General features: G+C 38.9%; 1 protein-coding gene across 1 annotated transcript in view; it reads right to left on the bottom strand.

Annotated features, from left to right (window-relative positions):
• Nucleotides 1-765: 765 nt before the first annotated feature.
• TXK (TXK tyrosine kinase) overlaps nt 766-18,871 on the bottom strand; it is a 63,726-nt gene continuing 45,620 nt past the window's right edge. Inside the window, exons 10-15 of the mRNA XM_017650906.3 lie at nt 17,043-17,214; nt 10,611-10,827; nt 7,427-7,491; nt 5,334-5,452; nt 3,665-3,822; nt 766-1,446 (exon numbers count right to left, since the gene is read on the bottom strand). Of these exons, the coding sequence (XP_017506395.2) occupies nt 1,378-1,446; nt 3,665-3,822; nt 5,334-5,452; nt 7,427-7,491; nt 10,611-10,827; nt 17,043-17,214 (800 nt within the window). The 3' untranslated portion in view covers nt 766-1,377. The remainder of the gene's footprint in view (nt 1,447-3,664; nt 3,823-5,333; nt 5,453-7,426; nt 7,492-10,610; nt 10,828-17,042; nt 17,215-18,871) is intronic.

Raw genomic sequence — 18,871 nt, 5'->3', positions numbered from 1 at the left:
ACTACTTTCATAGATTTTACTAGCACTACGGTCTCAGTAGGAGGAGCCCTCTGTCTCACCTCCCCACGGCAGGAGCCATGAGGAAAGGGGTGTCATAGGCTCAGAACAACACAATCTCATGACAAATAGTTCTGAGACCACCACTTGAATTATCAAGGTTGATAACTCACGTGCCTGGTGTTCATTATTTCAGTGCATATTGAGTACCATTAATATTCAAGCACATCATTCTTGGAGTCAGGAAATATGATTTAAAAGGCACAACTACTGACAGCGAGCAACTCAGAATCTAATGAGAACCACAAAGCATGCTCCCCTTAGAACTATGGTACAGGACAGACAGCATGCTCATGGGGTCCCAGCCATCAGACCTCATGGTGATGGCATCGGGCTTTCTGCAGCATCCTTCCTGTCCTCTCTGAAGCACTCAGCATATCAAGATCAAGTTTCCCATCATTCCCATCAACAGGAAGGGAGAAATTCAGATTTGATTATGATTACTGCTTATTTCATCTTGAATTCAAACCCCTGGGCTTCAGAAATATTGCAGCTTGTTGGGACATTTGGCTCTCTTATTTTTACCTCTTCTTGTTCTTGTGGGAAGAAACAACTCATCATCTACAAAGGTACCAGAGGCACTTTCTATGATAAAATGAGGCTTCTTAAATTGCACAATTTCACATGTACAAAGTGCAAAATCCCAGAATTGAAATTAAGATTCTGCATTGCCCCAACTATGGATGTTACTGGAAAATAGAAATGTCACCAGGACCTGTTCAAAGAAGAGCTTTGATTATCTCCTTTAACAGGTTAAAACCAGATTATAAAAGACAGTTCCAAAATATTCACATTCATTTGGTGTGTAAAGGTACATTTTTCCATAAAGATCTGTGCTGCTCAAAAGCATGAAATTCAGCAGGATGGCTCCTTTATTCCACGAGTTGGCAGAATTTATTTTCATCTTCTATGCATGGCCCACCAAAGTAAAGGGTATCATTCATTGTCAGGAAGGCCATTTCCTCAGCCCTGTAGAGGGTCAGGTTTTCCCACGCCCTTGGGGGCTTGCGGGGCTGTTCTGGCGATCTGCAGCTACAGTGAAAACTGCTATGGTGCATTTCCCCTTCCTCACACATGGGATGTAAAGAATATTCCAGAAGAACAAGAGTTTAAAAGTGTCTCTCAAACACACATGTGGAAAAATTGTCAGAATATTCTTAAATTTGAAAATTTCAGAGTAGTTTAAAAAGCCTGTGATCTTTGCACTGTTTCAAGAGTCAGCAACACTAAAGGAAGATATTCACCATCAGTGACCACACACAGGATTTCCTTTTGCGACAGTTTTGCAAGGAGATCCTCTGGGTTGGCATTCCATTCAGGTCACCAGGTCTCTGCAATCTCTGTGAGGACCTGCAGCAGCTCTGCAAATGTAGGGCGACCATTAGGTTTCTGGAAAAGGCAAATAGGAGGTGGTCAGCTCAGCTTAAGACTCATTCAGTCACCAGCCCTGGAAACTTGCGGACAGGGAACTGGATGTAGGCTGGTTCTCCACAAATGAAAGAGAAAGCTACCTTGGCTGACACACAGGGCATTATTGGCAGTTGTGTGAAAATCTGAGTAGAGAGTGCTGCAAAACTAAAATGACTAGAGCTGCAAACACATGTCACATGAGGCCATTTAAATTAAGTAATATTAAATACATTTTAAATCCTTCTCAGGCAGCCTAGACACTTTTCAGTTCTTCAATAGCCAGGTGTGTACTACTGGACGGTGCAGACACAGCTGAAAGAGTGTCTCCATCACCACAGAGAGTTCTATCGGGCAGCACTGCCCTAGAGATCTGTCTGGACGGTTAATATGCTTGGGATACGAGAGCTCGGGGAGAAGGGGTGTCTGGAGTAGCAGGCTCCTGGGCTGAGCCCCAGTCACGTACTGTAGCTGATTCCCTGTAGGAAGACAGAGTTCAGTCAGAAAACAAAAGGCATGTCTTCATGAGGGACTTTGGTGGTCCCAGAGCACTGACTGCACTGTCTTAAGGCTCAGGCAACAAATCCCTGGCCCGGAGACGAGGACTGGAGTGTTTTCCTTTACCAGGGGCTGTGGCTCAGCTTTGGCTCTTCGAAGAAGAGGCAACACTGTTGGCATCTCTGAAATCCATGGGAAATGGAATTACTCACGGTACCCACACTCTTGCCAAGGTCCCTGGCAGTGGGGTTAGTGGGGAGATATCACCTGAGTGGCTTGTAAACGGAGGCACCAATAAAAGAACTGAGCAGAAGGATATTTGAGCACATGGTAGAGTGCTCCTTGAGATGCCAAGGATAAACTGCGGAGCTTTTTGAGGGGGCTAAGGTTCTGCAGACAGTAGAGCCTATGAAATATGCATATTAATGTAATATAATCAGGCTTGAAGTTAGAGGTGCCTAAGCACTTGCGGCTTTTACGTGACATTAAAGAAGTTGTAGGCAAAATCAACTTTTGCAAACAAATAAATCAGCAGAATCAAAACCATTGTTTTAATGGATGTCTGACTGCAATTTGAGGCCGAGGTCATTTACTAGGTCCTTCTATCGGTATTTCATTTACTCCCTTTTCTGTTTCTCTCCACAGATATATAAAATCTTAGTAAGTATTACCTTGTATGCACAGGTACACGTATATTATCTCATATACAGTATATAGTCCTGAGCTATTTACACTGTTACTGCAGAGAGGCTTTTAAGGCAGCTGTTGGCTACTAACATGCACTTAACATTTTTCTATGTCTTCCAGGACTCCTTGCAGAACAGTTGATCATATGTACATTATTTTCATACATCAGGGATCTTCACAAAAGTAATACTTCTCCAGAGTGTGAACAATTGCAATGCTCTTGAAATACTGAATTTTCCAGTGTCTGTGGATGGGGAATCAAGTGATTTCTTTTCAGCCAGGAGGACACTCCTCACCCAGCTGTGTTTTATTTCTGGGCTGAAACTGTCAGCTGAGGAGAGAGTGCTGCCAAAATCACAGGGGAGTTTGATGTGAAGGAAAGGGGTGTGTTGAATCTGTGCCCAGAAAAAGACAGAGTTGGGACATAAACCACTTTGGCGTTATTTTTAAGCTTGGCATTTCAAGAAAAGAGAACCTGGACTCCTGAGAGAGAATTGCCTAAGTAGATGTTCTTTGCATGCGTTCTTCCTTCATTCCTATTCTGGTTTAATATTTCTATCAGGAATCGTGAGTGCCAAAGGAGAAGTGAAGCCTATTACTTTTAGTGTTGGAAAAGCAAGACAAATTAGAGTTAAATAAAAACACTATCCTTCTCTTTCAATGCCGAGGTTTAACAAACCTAAATTTATCCTTTGTTTCTGTCTAACAGGAAGTAAAAGTCTATTACCATCTATCACCGAGGCTTTAGTAACATTAAGAGTTTCTGCAAGAAACAATCTCAGGAAGATAAGACTGAGAAAATGCATTGAATTCCTCAGATGAAAGGCCATTGTTAGAAACAAAATGAATGAATGGGTTTGCAAGGGTGAGCTCCACACAGCAATGGTACTTCTCTGCTCTCAGCATTCTTTACCTTTTTCTGCCCAATGGAGTCTTGGGGCAATGTTTGTGGTAAACAGGTCCATTCTTAGGTGCTAGGACTGCCAACCTTTGCAGGAAGGCAAGGGACTCTCACCTCATGCCAGCAGCTGTACATGACTTCATATATGGACATTGGTGCCAGCCGAGGGCGGTACAGCCTGAAGCCTTTAGAAATGGCTTCCACAACTTGCAAATTTGACTTATTTTCAAAAGGCATTTTTCCTTCTGTAAACACTTCCCACATCAAAACGCCTACAAATAAAATGCATTAAAACAAGAGGTTAGAGAGAAATGATTACTTGGAACTGAAAGAACTGTTTCAAACTACAAGGCATTATTTTCTTGTTTGGCCTTTGAACTACAATCATCCAGAATGAGAGCAATTTCATTTAGGAATCAGACCATGAGTATTTTAGTGTTTTGAATAGGCCTGTAATCTGAAAATATTCCAAGTGAAAACAATGTCCTTTTTTTGGCACTGGTCTTGATTACTTCTGTATTGGTAGAAAATGTTGCCAGCATTTTCATTTCTAAGTATGCTTATGTCTTCACACCCTGAAACCAATAAACCTTTCTGCCACTCTATAGAAAATGACAGAATTATGTGAGTTCTGCAGCCCACTGAGATAGATGTAGCTTCCTATTGAAAGAGTAGACTGCTGGGTAGAGCCTCAGAATTTCTAGCAGCTCTGTACGGAAGTCGGTGTTCAGTAATCACTGATTGATTCATTGATTAGTGAAACTCCCTCAAGTTTCCCACTTTGACTTCATTTAATTATTCAGTTATTCACAAATGTGTATCAGGTATCGATTAGAGGTCAGGCCTATGCTAGAGCCAGAGGATTCTTAAGAAAGAGACCAGTCCGTGTAGCTGAAGCTCACTGTGTGGTGGGGAAGAGAGGCCAGTGGTCAGGTAAAGCTCAAGGGGTTCTAATTGTTCTGTTACCACCTGATGAGGTCTTTCTGTTGCTTTCCATTGGTCTCATAGCTTAACTGCTCTCCACTAGAACTTAAAATGTCACCAGCCAAGACTGCCACATGTCAGTGGAGACCTAATGGGATCAATGATACAAGTTTAACCTTATGTGGACAATAAAAATTCACACCCTTCTGGGTGTGAATCTCAGATACCTTATATATCTCAAAAATCTCAATTATCTCTCCAAACCCAGAAAAGGATCCAGGAAGGTCTGGGTGAAAAATAATAGGTTATCCTATATTTATTGACACTTTTCAAAAATCAACTCAAGGAACAAAAGCCACTGGACCTGGGTGTACAGTATCACTTTCTCAGTGAAGAAAGTTACTCAGTATAAATCTCAATTGACAAACCACATGGGACCCTATGTCTAAATTCCACACGGTTTGAAGGTAATGAAGTAAATGAGGTGGCATTGCTTAGCAGTCAGCCAAAGAGGCCTAGTAATTACATTCAAGATTCAATTGACACCTTAAAATCGCTTTTCTTTGCACGTCTCTGTGGTACGGAAAAGTTGGCTGAGTTTGTTTTCTAGATCAGTAGAGTTCTTGTTCCAGTTTTAGCACGAGTGCACGGTGCAAAAGGAAAAGGTCTGAAGAGCAAACTTAGGCCAGGACGTGCGTGACAGCGCAAAGACCGCCGGGCAGCAGTCAGAACTCCAGAGAGAAGCACAGTTTCAGGACTTGTTCTTAAATGCTACATCATATTAAGAAATCAAAGTTTAAAGAAGATTGGCAGCTTTGGCTAAATCAAGTGCCACCAAACGAAAATCGAGTTCACTCACCAAACGACCAGACATCAGATTTGGTGCTGTACTTGCTGAAATGGAAAACTTCAGGAGGGGACCACTTGATGGGGAACTTGGCTCCAGAAGAACTGATGTATTCATCATCCAAAACATACCTAAGGCCACGAGATTGAAAGCGCTAATTACTTCCAAGTTCCGCTTGCTTCACATCCCTTCAACTCCAAGTTCTAAAAGAGGAAATATTTTACCCCAGATAGGTTCTGTATACATTTTCTTCTTGTTATCAGAGTGGGAAAGTGTCCCATATCATGTTTCCTCCCCAAACCAAGCCTCGACTGTGTTTATTTGGGTCAAAGAAAGCCTAGCCATTCTTCAGCCCCAAACTGAAGGAATCGGTACCCCCTTGGCCATCTCCAGTCTGCAAAGCAGCATGTTGCACGCTCTAACAACCAGAGCTATAAAGAGGAAACCAAAGGTAAGTGTATGGGAAAGAGGAATGCAAAGTTGGATGCCTGGTTTTCTTTCTTTGTGCATATATGTGTGTGTGTATATATACATGTATACACACACACATATATTTGTGTGGGGGTGTAAAGAAGGGAGAAAATAAATATTATGTCTGTATTCAAACATAATACAGTTAATGTGAAAATGCTCTAATGCATCAGAATGGCATTTCTATATGGAAAGAAATCAGTAATAACTGCCATGTTCCTCAAAATATAACAAAAAAATTAAACCCTCTCTCTTTTTTGAGACTTGTATGCAACAGCATCCAAGTGTGGGAGTCTGAGAAGAAGGTCTGATAAGCAGCTTGTGCTCTGTAGCTCCTAGAGTGTGCAGTATAATATTTTTATTTATGATTATTTATTTATGCTTCCCACATTCGAACTTTATTTTTTCAGATACTCTACCCACCTTTAAGCCCTTTATTGAGCCAGAGGTCATTCTACTAGGGGAAAGAAAGAATAATAGAAAACAAAAGGGTAAGAGCCATTTTTCATACCTTTTGAGTTTCAAAAGTCTTTCCAGAAAAGAACTGAGTTATTAACAAAATATTTGGGAGAATGGCTCATGAATAAGAGTGATACCTCCTTACCACCACCACCATCCATCCCTCTAGAAAAAGATCCCTTGAGCTGGGAGGTGGAGGATCAAAGGGAAAGGGGAGAAGTAGTGGACATTAGTGGGCAGCTGAGCTAAGGCCTGCCCAGGTCACAGAATGGGGAGCGAAGGCCCCCTTCCCTACAAGGGGCTGGTGGGACTCAAGAGCAAAACCGTATCTGTGCCCTCTTTTCCAGGCTGATCCCAGGCAAGACAGAAAGATTCCAGAGAACAAACAGCTGTGGACGTGACTAGGTAAACAGGGCTGTACACAGTCTCGTGAGTTTTCTAATCACAGAGGAGTCCAGATAAGAAGAAATCTTGCAGACAGAGATTCAGGATGAGTCAGCAGCCACCTGCGCAGACGGCCAGGCAAGGACAAAACAGGGCAGCAGCAGCAAGGATGCCAGCGTCAATGGATAATGGGGACCATATCCAGTAAGTGGCTGTGAGACACACAGAACTTGGATTCTGACCCTGAAGAAAGTCGGGGAGAGACCTTGAGTTCGGTGGGATTCAATTTTTAGCAACCTGAAGAAAAAGGGGCTCACAACACAAACTGCACTGAGTCCTAGGAAGTAAGGGTAGATTTTCCACACTTCTTTGAGGTGTAGACTTAAATTACTACACTTGGTAATAGAAATGCATGATGATGACATGGGATAATCAGAGCTGAGCAAACAAATTCATTCTTTTTTCTTTCAGAAATATGTATGTATTAGAAAAGTTTTTTTCTTAGTCTTATACATATGGTGAGTGGACTGAGAAATTCTTTGCAATTTTAAGACATGCTGTAATTGTATTAATAATGACCTGAATGAAGATCAGAAGAATAGCACCCAGTATCCGTTTGCCTCACAGCTAGCACTGGTGCATGTTCTAAAATTCAAAGTGGGTCAGCAGGCCATAGAGCCACATCAGCACTTCCCTCAGAGGAAACGAGCAACACTATTAACATCTTCAGTTTGTCAGCAGACAAATGTGAGATCCCCCCTTACGAGTAAACAAAAATATATGTCATGTACCTTGTCATCCCAAAGTCCGAAATTTTTACTATACTTGTAGAACTGACCAAACAATTCCTTGCTGCCTATAGAAAGAAGAAAAAAATCCAAGTTGAATATAAGTTTTTCTTTCAGAAGTCTCTATTCTCCTCTTCCTTGGTTTATACGGGACCCTGCACCAATTCTCTGTATGTGCAGACATGTTATTTTTATGGTGATTCCTGATTTTATATATATATATTTCAATATATCTGCCCTCACATGATGGATTTTCATGATTCTTCAAATAAATAACCAAAAATGAAAAGAAACTTTAATATTTTTCCTTTTAAATATTTTTATCTTAAGACATATCCTTGATAAATATGAGGATTAAGTCAATCTAAGAGATGTTAAACTATGAATTGGGACATAAAAAAAGTATGTATTTTTAAATTTATCTGCATAAACCCAAAGGAAAGCCCAATATGCACATCATAGAAGAGAAGGCATCTTTGGGATCTGTAATTGCTAATAAAAATTAAGGAATTGTATTTTAAAACTTACATTTCATTGATATAACTATTGATAATGATAATTTCACATTTCTTAAAGTTACTAGTGAACTAAGATAACTTTATATATGCTACATAATACAGAAACAATCTATTTGATGTCACAACAATTCATTTGAAGTCAGCTTAGTCAAGAAAATCATTGATTTGTAGGTCAGTGGTTTGATAGAGTTATTCTCTTTTCAGTTAATTTGTGGTTTGGTTAGTTCAAAAACAAAAGCAAGAAACTCAGCCAGAGATGGGTAAGATTCCTCAAGGGAGGAACAACCTAAGACAGGCAGAGTCGCAGGGGGGCCATCAGGTGAGAAATTGGGGATCAACAGAGGTGAGGCTTAGAACCTCACCCCCCCTGTTTTGAAAGAAATCTTCTGCATCCGTGGATGTTTTATTGCCCTTGTCTAGCTTGGATTAACACTTAGTCTACAGGCACACACCTGATCATCTACATATGCTCTCTTACAGCACTAAACTATGTTTTCTACCTTCATCTTGCATCTACCTACCACTTCAGCATTTTATTAAAAATAATAATAATAATAATAATAAGGGAGAAATATGGGATTCACATATAAATCCAGTATAAAAATCAAATTAATATTCATATTGGCCTGATTGTTTATAGTTCATAATATGTGATCAAAACTGAAAGTTTCTGTGACGACTGCCCTTGTACTGTTCACCATGTAAGAACTTGTTTGTTATGCTTCAGAAGATTGGAGACTGATGAGAATTAGGCTTGGGGTGGATTAATGATTGTACATTGAGCATTGCGTCCCCTATACAGAATTTTATTGTTGTTAACAACCATTTGATCAATAAATATGAGAGACGCCCTCTCAAAAAAAAAAAAAAAGCAAGAAACTCAAAATATAAGCCAGAAGGAGGCGGTTTGTAAGATGTTGACAAGTGCCAGCAATGATCTCAAAGACAAGCCCTTTAGGGAAAAGACTCATTATTAGCTGATACAGTTTATGTGTCCTGTAGGTGGATAAAATAGAACACAAAAGAAAGTGATCAAGGAAAAAACCAAGGGTATGAGGGTCTGCGAGAAGCCATCAAGAGCAAATAAAACGACCAGAACTGTCACCTGACTGAGTTTTGAGTTCTAATCCTTATCAAGAAAGACAAATCTTCAGAGACTAGGAAAGCAAGCAAGGTGGAAATGATGCTCTATCCACACATTCAAAAGTTTGCTCAAAACTGTGCGCTGGACCCCAGGGAATATACCATGAGAGATGCAGAATAACGGTCTAGCTATGTAATGGCGAGTGTTAGCATTGCTGAGCTCTTCCACGTGCCAGACACTGTTTTACGTGCTTACACATATTAATTCATGTAATCCTCCCAACAAGCCCACAGGAGGGAGATGCTACAACTACTACCACTTTGCTGGCTAGTTTGCCCAAGGTCACAGGGCTAGGAAGAAACAAAGGTGAGGGTTCAGCCCAGGCTGTCTAGCTCTAGAGCAGCAGTTCTTGATCTTGACCACACATTGGACTTACCAGGAAAAATTTCAAAAAATATGGATATCTAGACTCCACCCCCAGAGATTCTGACTTAATTAGTCTGGGGTACAGTCTGGGTCCTGGGATGTTTTGAAAGCTTCCAGATGATTCTGATGTACAACTAAGTTTGAGAGCCATTGCTGTGCGACCTGTGTTCTCATCACACTGCCCTGCAGTTCAGAAGTCTAGGCCTTAATATTTAAGGAGTTTAGAGTGTAATACTCATGTAAACAATGTAAACAATTAACTATTATAGGAAGTAGGAAACAATAAATGCCTTAGAGTCTAAGCCATGTGTAAAACAAGCAATAGTGTTCTGGGGCCCATCAAATGGTGCCTCCTTCCTCTTCCCAAAATACTCCAGCCTGAATGATGAAAAGTACCATCACCCCGGTCACAGGCGATGGAAGTACAGGATTCCCTCTGGGGGACAGTGTCAGGGACTTTTCATAAATTCTCAAATTCTCCCTGGAGTTAATTTTTAGACTTAGAAATGAGACATGGAAGGACATAGATGGAATAGTATGACTATCATGATGGAGTGGGTGGAAAATGATTTTCAAGGGAAAGTAGCAAGACAGGAAAGCAAAACTATTATCATTTGGAGCAAAACAAGCTTCAATTTTTTTCTTTTGGTAGGACTGCTGTGGGCGTTCCAGGACAGAACGCCAGTAATGCGGCAGCGGTACTGGTGAGAAGCAACCCTCATCCACAAGGGGGCGTTACGCTCCGGGAGGCACACCTGGAGGGTGTCCTTCCCTGTTTTATTATCTCCGGCACCCAGCAGGGTGCTTGGACAACTCAAAGTTCTCAGTACAGGTTTGATTATAGGTTGAAAGGAAGAAAGGCCCAAATAAGAGAAGGACAAAGAAAAGCAGGGAGAGAAGAAGAAAAGTAAACTTGTTTTGTCAGTTGGTTAGTGTGGTGGTGGATTAACTCAAGGCATATTGAGAGTAATGCCTTCCTTAGCTACAGTATCAATGGGCGACTAAATTTGAAGTTACATTTTCCAGCAAATTACACAAATGGGAAAATATTTAAAAATTAAGCCAAGCCATGCATTATTCAATGTATTGCAAGTCCCAAGTTGTCATGTCCTTCTGAATATAATACATAAAATAACCAGTGAATTTGCACCATACTTACTAAATCCCTGTGAATAAAGCAGTTTCTCTCCAGATACTCCATCCCTTCACTTATGTCCTGGCACATGCTCAGCAGCATTTCCTTCCTCAGCTTTCCTTTTCTGTCTCTGAGATAGTTAAGCAGGCAGCCATTTTCCATAAACTCTGTCACAATGTAAAGGGGCTTCTGCTGTGTGCACACTCCATAAAGCTGAACTAGTTTAGGATGAGACAGTTTCCTGTGGAAGGAACACATACATCACTGAGCAGAATTTTTGCATTTTTAAGTGTTCAGACTCCACTTGTGATCTTTACCATCTCAATATAAATTTCACCAAAATATGATAAAAATTAACCCAACCACAGAGAAAGTAGAGCAGTTTCCTTTCCACTTTATGTGCTGAGAAAGTGGGGTCAAGAGGTTAAGCAGAGCTTCCTATGTTGTAGATACAGAATATCACATGCCCTACATTCTGTTTTCTCCTCTCCATCTTGTAAGCCTTTTGCTACCTTGTTACTGCTAACTCCTCACCCAGGTCTTGCAGGGCTCCTGTTCCTTAAGCTTTAACCTTCCTAACTGCAGGTACTCAGATAAAAAATTCTGGACAGACAGAAGGGAGGAAAGAAGTACTGATGCGTATAAAAAAAGAAACATAAATTCTAAAAAATAAAGGCATTTCAAAAATAATTTTTAGATAAAGTTGGGGACTGAAAAACATTTACCAACAGAACACAGGGCACTATATTTAGTAATCATACACACACATGCTTGAATGCTGCAAAATGCACCCAGAACGTTTTAGTCATCTAAACTTCAAAAGTTTTTCTTCTGGAACATAACATTCCATCCCTGAAGGCCTTTTATGCCAACCAGTCATAATGGAAAACAATATTCCAAGTAATATTTATAGTTTTAGAAGATGTATAATAAGGTGATTATCTGTTAATCAAAAGTCCCTTGAAATGTTACCTCTTTCCATTCATAAAGGTAAAATAAAATCAATGACTCAGGGAGATTATTTACCATAAAACAATGTGTATGAATGATTCATTGACACATTATCCTATAATTAGCATGCAAAACACACCAGTTAGTGGGGAGGAGAAGCACCCAGAGAATCTATACATGACTTTTAATCTGTATATATATATAAATTAGAAAGGTAAACATATATATATATATATACACACACACACACACATACATACACATGTATATATATATGACCAGGGCAGCTTATTTAAACTTTATCAGCCTCAGTTTTTTCATGTGTGTTTCATGTATATATGGTTTCATATATATATGTGGGTTTCATATATATATATATATGTCTGATTTACCTTTCTAACTTGTAAAATGTACTTTCAGTTAAGGAATATAGTTTACGTGTTCAAAAATGGAATTCTAAAATGGAATATTAATTTACCATGAGAAATCTACCAAGTTGATGCCCACATGTAAGCATTTGAGAATTAAACCATTAAACTGCATTTTTCTTAGCAAGATCACTGGCAAAAATCAGAAATAAGGCAAACCCTTATCAGAAGTAAGGCAGAAACAAATAAATGAGTAAACTCTCATGTGTGTGGTTCAGCCTAACAAATAAGACAAATATTTCTCAAGGGCACTGAAAGATGCAAATGAGAAAAGTTCATTCTTGCTTGCTGTAACTTCAGTACCTATTAACACATATTTTTTCTGAGTCCAGATCTCAGTACAGTATACATGATTCACTGCTGGGAAAGCATATTATATTTATTTAAATTGTTGTTTAAATATTTTCAGACTCTGTAGCCTTCTTCTCTTCTAATTATTCTCATTCCCTTGGTGATCACAACAAGTCTCAGGTTTTAAATGTCACCTCTGATGCCCACCTTGACCTCTCCCTGAACCTGACTAGTATATTTACCTGACCTCTTGGCTACCTAAGCCTCTCAAATTCAACATACCCAATGCAGAATTCTATTTTAAAAAACCATTTTTTTTATCGAAGTAGTTAATACACAATATTATATTGGTTTCAGATGTACAACAGTCACTGACAGTTACCTACATTAGTAAATGCTCACCCCAATTAATGTAGTCACTATCTGTCAACATACAAAATCATTACTATATTACTGATGATTGATTACTCCCTATGTTGTACTGGCAGACCCAAGACTTGATTATAAGTGGAATTTTGTGTCTCCCAAAACAGAATTCTTGGTTTTTCCTCTGTATCTGTTCCTTGGCCTGTCTTCTTTCACCATAATAATTTGTGCCGCTATCTGCCTAATAATACACAACAAAACCTTGGTTTTTCATCTTTGTTCCCCTAGTTTCCTCACATGAACTTGATCATTTATCGGCAAGTCCTTATGACTTTATCTCAAACACTTATCCTGAAACAAAACTCTCTTCTCTTCCTCTCTGCTTCACCCCCCAACATCATCTTCTACCAGGACCATTGTTATAGTGTCCAACCTAGCCACCACCCCCACTTCTGATTCCCAACAACCATTCTCCTCACAGCGACCAGCATGGCCTACATGAAATAGAAACAAGAACATTTGTCTGCTTTGAACACTCCCAATCTCCCTTGCCCAGCCTGAGCCCCCAGGGTCTTGTCCCTCCACCATATCTCTCTGTAGTCTCAGGGCTCACCTGTCTTTGGAATCATCGTATTCATGTATTTGTTGGTTTGCTGCCTGTTTCCCTCCCATCTTTCTACTAGAACATATGCATAATATAAACGCTTTAAGAGTAGGAGCCTTGCCTGTCTTATTTATCATATTTCTAGTACTTACAACACTGCTTGGCACCTAGCAATATGTATTTGTTGAGTAAGTGAATAAACGAATATAGAAAACTGAATGATGCCACAAAGCTCATTTTAAGAGATGCTATAAAATCTTTGGGAAATAAATTATATCTAATTAAAAAATTACTCATGAATATTTTAGCAAGAGTTTGCAATGCTATTTGCACTTCTGCTGATTTCACAGACACAGGCATTTTTAGGCAGCGCAGCGTCTCTTTCCCAGCACACTGCACTTAGGTGTTCTGACCATTTCCTTTTAGATCCTCAAATCAATAGAAGTACCACTGAAAACTTACCCCTCAACACTCCTGAAAGTAGATTTTCCTTTCTCTTTCCTTTTCCTCATTTATCTCTTGAATCCACCTTTTCTTGATTTACTATACTTTACTAACCCTCTACTCATTTACTTTCTTGAAATTTTTAGGCAGAAATAAAGGCTCAACACAATCATGTAAAAGATCTGATTGAAAAATAAACGGAAATGATGGGAAAAATAGCTGTGTTAAAAGAGACAATGGGTAAATTTTCTTCCTTTCTCTGTTTTCCAAATATTCTAGTTTTTAAAAGATATTTATATTTGAGGGGCTAAACATATTCAATTTATTTTATAATATTAAATAACAAAAATTATTTAAATTAAATCATATTTAAATAACAAGGGCTAGGAATCCAACTAAAAATTTTTATTATAAATACTAATTACCCCTGGGGAAAAACACTTAGGTAGGTGAGGGCAAGAAAATAGGAGAGTTTTCAGTTTTTACTTCACTCATTTCTGTGTAATATTAATTTATAACATCAAAGTTTTCTTTCAAAAATCTAAAATATTTTACCATGAATAAATGATAATACAAAAATAATGAATAAAATGAAATGAGATACAAGTAAAAAAGTTCTTAAAGAAATGAAAATTGCTCATACATACATTTTTCATTATTATAATTGTAATTAATTTACATATCTACATATATGCACTGCTACTAATAAGCTATATCCAAGACACAAGCCTACAGTTCAAAAACCAAAGTGACAGTTTCTTTAAAGGCAATGCAGTGTGGGAACAAGTTAAAGATAATGTAATACTCCTAATCGAAAGAGTTGAATTCAAGTTGTTTTATCTATTAGCTGCATGACCGGGGCAACTTATTTAAACTTTCTCAGCCTCACTTTTTGCATGTGTGAAAGGGGATAATAAAACTTGTCTTTCCTTCCAGTAAGCATTAAATGAGACCATGTACATGAACATAGTATAAAAAAGTATAAACCAAGGTAAAATATATAAAGATAAAATTCGGAAGTTTAATAAGATTTTATGGGCTGATACCTAAAGGGAAAAAACTGGTTTTCATTCATCAAATAATCTTTAGCAAATGCTCTGGAAACCCCATGAGTACAAGCCCCAAATTTAGGCTACATCCTGAATACAGGGATTAAGAGCGCCACAGAGATCTGAATTTGGTCTTCCACTGCACTAGAAAAGCTACATAGATGACAACGATTTTGGTTAACAGTTATGCCAATTTCTCTAAGGTCTGGCATATAGCAGTTGCCCAGTAAATGTTTATTCATTATTTTGTTAGTTAAGACCATGGGCTTTGTGCCCAGATAGTTCACAGTTCTCATTTCAATTAGAAACTCTACCAATGTTTTGCTGAGGGACTGTACACAAATTATATAAGCGTTCAAAATTTCTTTTTTCTCATCCTTAAAATTTGGGGTCTTAATGAACTCATAGAATTGTGGTAAGGATTAACTTATTCAATAATCCAAAATATCTTTTGAACACCAACTACATGCTAGACATCATTTTAGGCACTCAATATTATTGACTATATTCCCTATGTTGTACTTACAGCCTGTGACTAATTTATATTATAATTGGAATTTTGTGCTTCCCAAAGCAGAATTCATTTTAGGCACTCACCAGGTTATAGATGAGAGATAAATAAGATCCTATTATTATGAGGCTTATGTTCTACTAGGGGAGAACTAAAGCAAATACACATGAAGCTTGGGAGTGGTGACAAGTGCTTTAATGGAACTAACACAAGATGATACAAGAGAAAGCATTGGGAGTGGATATGCCAATTAAACAGGGTAGTCAGGGAAGCCATCCTGAAGGAGGTGACATATAAACTACACACTTACAAAAATGAGGTAATATGTATATCTACAGTGATAATGTATAATTACCAAACTGTATATGCCTGGCAGATAGAGTTCAATGTGTGTCATCTATTTAATTTTTTAAAGATAAATGTATTTGCAACAGGATGTTAGAAGGGAACCATTCCTACCTCATTTTCAGAAAAATCCAGAGAAAAACAACTATGCTCAAACCCAAGAACACATTATGTTCATTTGAACTGACTTAAAAATAGGCCTTAGTTCCATTCTTGCCTCCGTAAACTGCCAGGAGCTATTTCTGTTCCCCACATTCCATGCATCTTCCATCACCCTCAAAATACCCTCTGAACTCCTGACCCTGTGTCGGATAAGGCACATGCCTTTCAAGAATTCCCTCATGACACTAGACATCTCTAATTCTTGTTTCACAGGGCTTCCAAGATGGCTTCAACTTTCCCTGAATTGCAATGTCTCCCTTCCTTTCTTTTCCTCTTATGCTTATTAAATCCAGCAACAGGAACATCATTTTTTGTCTTTTCTTCAGATATAGGAACACCATGGTCTCCCACAGGTAGTATCAGGGAGCAAAAGCTAGGGAGATGCTAGCCTGGGGCAACCCAGGAGAACAAAGACGTCTTTGGGAAGCTCATGTCACCAGAAAATTATTTATCATAACTTCCCTTGATATTCATTTTATTGTATGTGAATGGGAAGAATATTTTGATAGGACACTTAGGGAATGTGTTGAGATTCCCCAAGACAGAGCATTACTCTGCTTTCAAAGGAGAAGGGGTCCAGGTTCTTCTACTTTTTGGTTTGTTTATTTGTTTTTTCAACTGAGCTCTGCAAGTTTGGAGAACTAAATTGCTTTAGATAGAAAACAGAATCTAAGTACTGCCACCTGAGGTTTTCCTTCTTCACCACAATGCTGCTCCACTAAGTCAATGTTGAACAAATACTTTAAAGTTTATTTGATTTGTGCCAAATCACTGGCCTCTGCTGGTCCAGCCCAGATCACAGAAGTGAACCACAGCCATAGGTTCAACTGGATCAAAGTGCTGATCTGGGGAATCACAGAAGTTAAGAGCAGTGTTCACTGATCTACAAAGAGCCACTTCTTATTAGAGCTCAGGATTCTTCAATTCTCTGAAAGCAAATAATTTATCCTTATGTTATTATGTAGCCAAAATCAACATTTTTGCTTCCAGGTAAAGAGGAAAATGTGCACTTACTAAGCACCTATTACTGAGCTGAAAAAACACACCTGCTTGTCACTTTCATAGATTATGTCATGTAACTTGCACATTCATCCAGGTATTGTTATCCCCATTTTACAGGTGAGGAAATCAAGGCTAAGAAGTAACTGGCCCAGGTCACACAGAGGTCAAATAATTTGCCTGAGCCACACAACTAGCTTGGGCAGAGTTGTGACACAAATCCAAGTGTGCCTGATGCCAAATCCATGTTCTGTCCATGACACCAGGATGTGGCACTATGTTTATCTGGGTGTCACTTACACTTACATCATCACTTCGGCCTCTCCGATGAAGTCCTCTTCAGACATGGAGCCTTCGCTGACAGCCTTGATAGCCACCTGGACGTGTGCTCGCCACTCACCTAAATGGACCACCCCAAACTGACCACTTCCTATCTCCTTTATAAAAGCCAGCTCGGATGGGTCTATTTCCCATTTTTCTGGAAAGGGAAAACATCCATGTTACAAGTAGGAAAAAACATGTTCAAGTTTTAGAGCTAGAAAACACTTAAGAATTATCTAGACCTAGTCTCTTCTTTTACAGAGATGTTAAAAAATTGATAAATGAGTGGGGTGGGCCTGCCACCATTTTAGTGCTCTCACTGTGGCGTACACTTATCACTCCAGAAGTCAAGTTTAAAAATACAAACATTGCTTACTTGGAAAGGAACTATGGATATCAAAATATTCTTTGTTTTTCTAGAAAGACCCAGGAAGAAACACAGTTCTGTGCCTTGCTAAACTAAACCAAGACTAGGCCTGGGACCTAAAATGTTTATGCCCCAGCCTGTTTTGTCTTAGTGGGAAAGCTTGTGAAGCTGATAAAATGTGGGCTCCCCTGGCCCCCAATTTCAGCTCCTTCTACTGTTCCTCTGCCCGTCCTCACCCTTGAAGGGCTTTTCTGCCTTGGTGTCTCCTTAGGGGGAAGTCTAATAAATACATCCAATGTTAGGATTCTAACTCACATATATCTACGTGTAAGTTTGAAGTGAAATGTATGTTACTGTATATTTTACATCCTCCAGAAGCAAACTTTGAAAACTGAGTAGCAAATGTTTACTTCTCAGTATCTCCTTTTATGCAGTAACACCGCCATCTGCTGGAAATTTAGAATAATGCATTTAAAATAATTACAAAGGCCGATGGCTTTGCAAAGTACTCTCCCTCTCGATAGTAAGTATATTTTTAAAATAACGTGGGAGACTATATTCATGACCTTGAGATTGGTGCAGATTTATTTAACAGAACATAATCATAAAGGAAAATATTAATAAGTCACACTTCATAAAAATTTTATTCTTCAAATATACCCATTAAGAAAGTACAGAGATAAGCTGCAGATTGGCAGAAGAGATTCCTAAAACATGCAAACCAAAAAAATTCCTTTTCAGAATATGAAAAAAACAATTAGAAAAAGGCATATAATCATATTTTTAAGGGTTAGAAACTAGATGTCTCACAAAAGAGAATACCCAAATGTTCATTAAACCTATGAAAAGTTGATCAAGTAACTAGTCCTCAGGGAAATGCAAATTTAAACCATAATGAGATACCAACACACACTCACCAGACTGACTAAAGTAAAAATCAAACCCACGAGAATACCAAACACGGCAAGGGTAAAGCTTTGGAGCAGCTGGGACTCACACGCACTGTTGATAGAGATGCAATTTGGTATAAGCTCTTTGGAAAGCTGACTAAATATACACCTATGATATTGTCATTCTACTCTTAAGTATATAGCCAGCATTGTTGGAGCATAAATGTGCACTAAACTTCAGCAAAAGACAAGCAAGAATATTCATAACAAAATTATTTTTAAGAGGCAAAATCTAGTTACTACCCAATAGCCATCTAAAGAAGGATGGGTAAGTCAACTGTGGCACAGCCATGCAGGTGGCCCTACACCACACAGAGAATGAACCAACCTCATCCAACACTGTAGCTGAACTCACACATGGAATGATGAGAGAAGGATGCCAGACATGAAGGCATGGTGTCTGGTTCCATTTATGTAAAAGTTGTCAGCACCAGGAAAAACACTAATTGAGCTATAGACTTATGAATTGTGCGCTGTTCTGTATGCTAAAAAAATCA

The sequence above is a fragment of the Manis javanica genome, chromosome 5 (assembly GCF_040802235.1).
Source record: "Manis javanica isolate MJ-LG chromosome 5, MJ_LKY, whole genome shotgun sequence".
In the NCBI taxonomy this organism is placed as follows: domain Eukaryota; kingdom Metazoa; phylum Chordata; class Mammalia; order Pholidota; family Manidae; genus Manis; species Manis javanica.
This window is presented reverse-complemented; position numbering and strand designations above follow the sequence as displayed.